Below are 6,836 nucleotides of genomic sequence, written 5' to 3'. Positions count from 1 at the left end.
GTATTGACCACTGTAAAACATTTGGCCATATTTTTCACCTTATTGAAATCTTTAACAAATATAAGAGTTTCCACTGGCAACGGGTCAAAGATATTGGCTTCTATCTGAACCCATAGTGAATCCTTTCTTCCCAGAGACCAAGATAGTACATTTCTTAATTGAGCCGACCAGAAGTAGTGTTGAAAGTTGGGAAGACCAAGACCCCCCATAGTTTCTGGTTTCATAAGAGTAATAGGCTACATGCACAGTCACTTCCGCATTCTACTCATAGCGACCGATTCATTTCCTGTTTGAAAATGACGACCTTCTACACCCGCTGCCTACAAGAGCTTCCGAAATTAAAAATGTCAGATGTTCATCGGATTTGCCGGACGACTAAAGCCCCAGCCAGCAAACTCGATAAAGGCTTCAAATTATATGCTGCGTCATATATACACAACTATGAAGGTAAGAAGGTAACCGGTACTAACCAGCTAGCTTATGCTCCGGGTTACGCTAACATTAGCTGTCAAAAGCTAGGTAACGCCAGAGCCCTATAGTATAACTACTATTATTATTATTATTATTATTATACTACTACTATAGTAGACTACTATAGGGCTCTGGGTAACGCTATGTACTGTTTCTGGTGTTAATTATTTAAAACATTAGCCATTTTGCTAACAAATACTATCGTTTAATAGCCTTATAGCCTCACTGCATAATGGTATCAGCTTTTGTAAAGCAATGTTGCCATAGATGTTTTGACGTGAGTATAGATCTAACGCTGTTGCTCTGTTTTTCTTCATTCAGTGTCCAATAAAGACAGGCTGACAGGGCAGGTCAGCGTGAGAGCCTTGTGCTACAGGTCAATGCGGAAGAGCGAGACAGCACACAGTTTGAGTGTAGGCAGGCAGCATTGACACTGTTCCCCCCTGTTTATTGAGTTTCAGTTCAGTTAAACATTAGTTTACCTTAAGGGAATCTCAACAGTGTCCTACTTCTCCCTGCTTTATCACAGCTGATTGGTCAGATATTATTACATTGATTATGGATGTGTAAGTTTGGGGGTTAAAATATATAGTCAAAACTGCTTTAATACAATTTTCAAGGCATCTTAGTTTCCAAAGAAAGTTCATTGTGGTATTGTAGGGTAAGAGGGTAACACTAAGCATTCAGGAATACATGCTTCTTCTAGGATAATGGGTCAGTAAAAATAACCAATAATTCTACTCATAACCTCCTGGCTCATAGTAACAAGTGAGGTTACTAATCACTAGTATTTCTTCTCTCTTTTTTAGATAACGCTTCGTGATTCATCACCAGTGGTGCTCACGCACAACCAGTGCTCCTGTGTTGCAGGAACTGTTTTGTGCAATCACACAGTAGCATTGCTGTTCCAAACAGCACACTACACTGAACTGAACATGCCAGTTGTGCCACCTGTGCATAGCTGTACTGAATCGGAACAGCAATGGCACAAGCCGCGAACAATGGTAATTTCAATGAGGTTCAAATACTTGTAATCTTTCACAGAGTTTTTGTTTTAAAGTGACTCAACGAACAGTAATTGTCTTTTCCTTAAGGGTGTGAAGCCAGGGCCCATCAACTCCATGGTCTTCACCAAGCCTGTACCAAATAGGATGGTGCAGACGTAAGGTAATTTTAGCTGGAAAATTGTGTTTCCTGTATTTTTAAAATTCATAATTCTGGTGCTGTATTCCTAACCTTTATTGTCACATTAATGTGCTATATTGTCTTTGCCATTCTTTGTAGGAGTGGATTCTACAGAGGCATGGTGGGGGCATTACCAGATCCCTGCCTGTTCAGAGTTACGGAGGCATACTCAGCATTCAGCATTGAAGACAGGCCGCTTGTGACCACAATGAACATGAGACCTGACAAGCCCCTTGTGGAAAGTGCCTTCGGGATTGTGCAGGAGGGCAGTGTTCTGTCCTATCAGATGCCTGCTTTGACGTCTCGGTACACCACACTTCACACTGACACACCACCAACACCCCACTTGCCCATAGAGGGGTATGTGATCTTGCCATGTGATTTACCGCTGGTGTGCTCAGAAGAGGAGCAACTACATATGAACAGCTTATCTGTTGATTTGGAAATGTCTCACAAAATTGAGGAGGCTACCCGTGAGCAAAGCTCTAGCTCAGAGTGGCATCTGCTCCGCAAACCCAGGGTTACTGCCTCTAGGTTTAGAGAGATTTGTCACGTCAGAGGTGAGAGCTCTGCTAACTCTCTTGCAGAGCGAATACTCAAAAGGTACAAGGCAGACTGCAGAAATGAGGAGAGGTGCCGAGATGGAGCCCACAGTAGCAGCTGAATACAGTAGACTGGCAAACGTGAACTACTCCCCTTGTGGCCTTGTCATTCACCCCTCTACGCCCTGGCTTGGTGCCTCCCCTGATGGAGTTGTTTTTGACCCAACAGAATATCCCCAATTTGGCCTTGTTGAATTAAAATGTCCCAATGTCCCAAATTATGTCGACTGCAAATATGTGCAGATAGAATGTGGCTCCCCTAAGCTCAAGAAAAGCCATGCCTATTACTGGCAAGTACAGGGTCAACTTCTTGTATCTGGGATGCAGTGGTGTGATTTTGTAGTGTGGGCACAAGAGGACTACCTGGTGCAAAGAATATACACAGATCCAGAAGTGCAAAGAGCAATCAGAGAAAAAGTAGACTTTTTTTTTTTTACACATACATGCCGAAGTACCTGTCATTAAAAAAGTAGTGGGCACTGTAGCCATTGTTAACTCTGTAAGCAGTTAGCTGCTAGACCCTGGATCAGCCATCATTGTTTTTAGGAGGCAATCCCTCAATCATGTGTTCTGAATGACAACAAAATGTGATTTCAATATTTTGTTTTTGATATATATTGTTTGTCACATTTCATATATGTAAATAAATATACAATTGTATTTAAAGGAATGGTATGCTCATGACACTCATTTAAAAAAAATGATCATCCGATAAAACAGACCAGTCTCTGCCAGTCTCTCTGCCAGTCTTTTTTATCCGATGACATTATCAGTGATTTTAAACTGATTAATTACCGAAATAACATCAACACTGTGGGCGGTGCCATTTTACCGGACGTGACGTAAACCATGCGTTTGGTTTCGAGGACACATTGATGTTCATGTTATTTACTGTAGTTACTCTCTTCAAATATGCCTCATTGTATCGCGAAACATTGGCACAATTCTGATAGGAACAATCCACGGAACGCTCGGTTCCATCTGTTGCCAAAAGGTAAGCGTAGGAAGTACGTTCGGAGGTAGTGGCTAGCGAAATGTGGCCGGCCCGAACCGAAAGATCCACAGGCATGTATGCAGCGAACATTTCAAGTTTCCGGACGACTACTCTGAGAGTATGATAAAACATAACATGGGATTTATTGAACAACCATTACTTAATGGAGATGCAGTACCATCGGTCTTTCTGGTGTCATCACCGACCAGGACACCAGTTCGGCCAGTTGAGAAATCGCCCTCTGCAAGTGTGAAGCGACGGAGGACCAGAAGTAGTGCTCGGAGTAAGAATAAGGTATGTTATGGCGCATTTCCATTGCAGCGGGTAGCCCCGTTGAAACGTCCTTTATCGTCCAGGCCAGGCCAGTTTTTGGTGGCCTTTCCATATAGCGTAGTACCGGCTAGTGGGTATTTCCCCCCAGTTTTTCCGGCCCCATAAAATCGTGGTTCTAGGGCCAGGGACAACGAGGCTGAGTATGCTAAACTAGAGAGGGAATCGCTAGCAAGGGTGGTACTACATGCATACATATCTAGTAATCAAAATCATTGTATCTACTAAGTAGTACTAAGTAGGCTCGAACCTGTATGGCTGAATTCCCCCTTCCAATCTCTTCATATTGCTCAAAACTTCGCCATGTTTTCGTGTGTTTACAAAGTGAACGCATGGATGACGTCACGACCATCACGTGACTACTGAAAATGGGCAAAATGGCAGCGGCCTGACGGAATATACAGGTTTTGATAAAAAAGAGCTATAAAATCATTATTTACCGGGGAATATCGCTGATTTCTTCAGGGTATGGTTTAAACATAATGTTTCACTAAATACTGAAGTTTTGATTAATTATCTAATGAGTGGAGCATTCCTTTAAAAAGACAATAAAGTGAAGTGATTTGTGTAATGAATAGTAAATCATTGCATTTGTAAGAAATCATCAACGCATTGTAATTTGCTATTTACCATTTATTCAAACAAAACACTAGCGTGTGTCAGGCAACACGGGATTACGGTGTGCTCACCCAGCTTAATCACAGCTACCTGCACAGGTGTCATCATCTTGTCTTATTTCACCCATTTCTTGACCAGTGCTTTGTTCTGATAGTTTGACAGCATACATGCTACTGCAAACAGTTGGTTGATGTTGTAGGCATGGGACAGGAGGATGACACCATCAAAAAGTTTGTTCTCTTTTATCCTCCTAATGACACGCTCCACATGAACCCTCAGTCTGGCAATGGCCTGTGTCTCCCTCACCTGATAGGCTGGCATTTGCTTCTGCTTTGACAGAAAAGGTGGGCAGTACACCTTGCATTTGCAGCAATCGCTGATCAGGAAGCCCTTATCTACCATCACTGCCATGTTTTCAGTCAACAACGCAGCTATTCCAGATTGTTTGAAAATCTCCTTGTCGCTGACAGAACCACCAAACAGACTGGAAACAAATGTCACTGCGCCATGTGGGGCTATGCCAACCAGGGCTTTCATGGTGCAGTGAGATTTGTATGTAGAATACATTTCACTTTGGAGGAGGAGTGAGGATGGTGTTTGACACCTCAGCTCTGTGCAATCCAGGATCACCTGTGTGTCTGGGAAATCTTTGAATGCCTCTGGGAGGTGGGCTTGAACTTCTGCAGGTGTAAGCCAGATGCACTGTGACCCCAATAAAGTTGTAAGAAAACTCGTCCATGTTGCAATGATGCGGCTCACAGTGGACTGGTGTACGTTGAAGCGGTTTGCAAGGTCCCTCTCTTTCAAACCCACCGACAGGAAGCAGAGAAAAAGGAAGAACTCGTCAATTGGCTGAAGCAGCTGTCTCTGGAAGATAAACAAAAAAAGGGTACTATATTAATGTCATGAGTGTAGCACACCATGGGAAAAACATTAAGTTGTTTTAGTTCTCTGATGTATTCAAAAAGGATTGAGTACTCTAGCCTTTTAGCCTACACGAAAGCAATGAAATGTCAGAGAAACATTTTCCCTTCAGTTTGTGTTTAGATTGTGTGTTAAAAGAAACGTAGCCTACCGTTGATGGACGTGCGTGTGTAACCACTTCTTCATTCCTCTTGGCAGCTGATATCGCTCTTGTAACACGAACCATTTTATAAATGGAAGGCTCAATCAAAAACCAGAAGGCCATCAGGTGGTTATAGCTCGGGAATCTGTACACAAAAGACACATGTCAGTCATTAATTGACTCGTTAACTGTAACACATGGGCTAATGCTTTCCTCTTGTTTGCTATAATACATTACAATTCAAATAGACTGATTAAGAAGGCACTTGGTGCAGGTATAGTAATATACAGCAGTAACATGTAACAACTACATTAAAGCAGCAGTAATAATAATCTAAAACATACAGGGAACATTTTACACAGAATGACTACTTTTACTCTTCATTCTTAAGTGTGCAACTGGGAGAAACGCAGTGGATATTGACATGTACTTTGGTAAGATTTTGAAGATTTCCACTTGTAGTAAAGTATTATCAGTATGTTGCTAGTATTAGTATGTTTTACTCCACCACATTTAGTTAACCTTCATAGTTTCTAGTTACTTATGAAAACACATGATTTATGATTCTACATGTTCAGTTCAGGAGTATTTTCAAACCATAGTATTTGTACTTATACTTCAGTTAAGTTGAGTAGCCTACTTATTCCAACACTGCATGCAAATAGTCAGCAGTCAAACGGCAGGTAAACAGGATTCTTTATAAGCTAACCCATCTCAAAAACTTGGATAGAATTTAGCCAAAACATTACCTGGTATAGAATCGGATGTTGTCGTCGGAGCCAGCAAACCGCTGTAAGCAAAACTCTCGCTGGACTCTTAACTCCTGCAGATCCTCCACTGTTTTGGAGTTGTCTTCTGTAGCTTGAGAGGACATGTCCAGTGAAGCTGGTTCAGGGGTTGAGCAGTAATCATGGTCACGGACATCGATGTGCTCTTCCTGCTCCTCCCGAGAGACTGGTTCAGTGGGCCGCTCCCTTCTCTCCCAAACACTAGCCCGCGCCGGTGTTTGAGCAGTGAAGTGATTCCACTCAAACAGAGTTGGGACAGCACCTTTCACAAGCCTCCTACGGCCATCAAGGGTTTTTGGCTCTATTAGTTGATCCGTAGCGAAGTGACGACTGCAGACCTTGGAGTGAGAGGAGATTGTAAAGTTATCGCGTCGTATTTTAACCAGCCACTGTCTTCGCAGCTCGAGTTCGGTCGGAAAGCCATGGAAACTTAGGACGCCGTTGAATTTAGCTGACGCCGTACAAAGTGGAACACAGCAGTGCTCGGAGTCGTTTTTTACTTGTCTTTGCAAATGCTCCGTTTTGAAAATCTTCCGTCGACTCATATTTAAACCACAGATTTAAACAGTAAAACATTTGTGGACGCTCAGCTACGCAGACCAGAAGCAACCCGAAAGCGTCCGAGCAGTATAACGGCTAAGGCGGAAGTACGTCTCAGACCCTAGTGCATGTAGCCTATTCACTTGATTCTTGGTTTTTTATTACACCAGATACATTTTGAGATGTGTCTATTGAGAGATTTAAAATAGTCAGCGGATAAATAGCATGGTAACATTTGAAAA

The 6,836-nt window shown here is 42.4% G+C and overlaps 1 protein-coding gene and 1 long non-coding RNA gene across 2 annotated transcripts; one reads left to right on the top strand and one right to left on the bottom strand.

Annotated features, from left to right (window-relative positions):
- Positions 1-283: 283 nt before the first annotated feature.
- On the top strand, positions 284-1,632 carry LOC117554323. The gene is made up of 3 exons (XR_004570257.1): positions 284-447; positions 1,281-1,475; positions 1,566-1,632. It is a non-coding gene; the product is annotated as an uncharacterized LOC117554323 (long non-coding RNA).
- A 2,565-nt stretch (positions 1,633-4,197) lies between these two features.
- LOC117554315 lies at positions 4,198-6,627 on the bottom strand. The gene is made up of 3 exons (XM_034228702.1): positions 6,016-6,627; positions 5,276-5,411; positions 4,198-5,067 (listed from the first exon to the last, which is right to left on the bottom strand). The coding sequence occupies exons 1-3, from the start codon at positions 6,597-6,599 to the stop codon at positions 4,315-4,317; spliced, it is 1,473 nt and encodes a 490-aa protein (XP_034084593.1). The 5' UTR covers positions 6,600-6,627; the 3' UTR covers positions 4,198-4,314.
- Positions 6,628-6,836: the final 209 nt, after the last annotated feature.

The sequence above is a fragment of the Gymnodraco acuticeps genome, unplaced genomic scaffold (assembly GCF_902827175.1).
Source record: "Gymnodraco acuticeps unplaced genomic scaffold, fGymAcu1.1, whole genome shotgun sequence".
Taxonomy (NCBI): Eukaryota; Metazoa; Chordata; class Actinopteri; order Perciformes; family Bathydraconidae; genus Gymnodraco; species Gymnodraco acuticeps.
This window is presented reverse-complemented; position numbering and strand designations above follow the sequence as displayed.

Excerpts from the sequence above, each read along its gene's own strand:
- LOC117554315 (XM_034228702.1), bottom strand. The coding sequence starts at position 6,599 with ATGAGTCGACGGAAGATTTTCAAAACGGAGCATTTGCAAAGACAAGTA. Across the intron at positions 5,412-6,015 it reads AACATCCGATTCTATACCAG|ATTCCCGAGCTATAACCACC; the intron begins GTAATGTTTTGG and ends TTTTGTGTACAG. Across the intron at positions 5,068-5,275 it reads CACACGCACGTCCATCAACG|AGACAGCTGCTTCAGCCAAT; the intron begins GTAGGCTACGTT and ends TTTATCTTCCAG.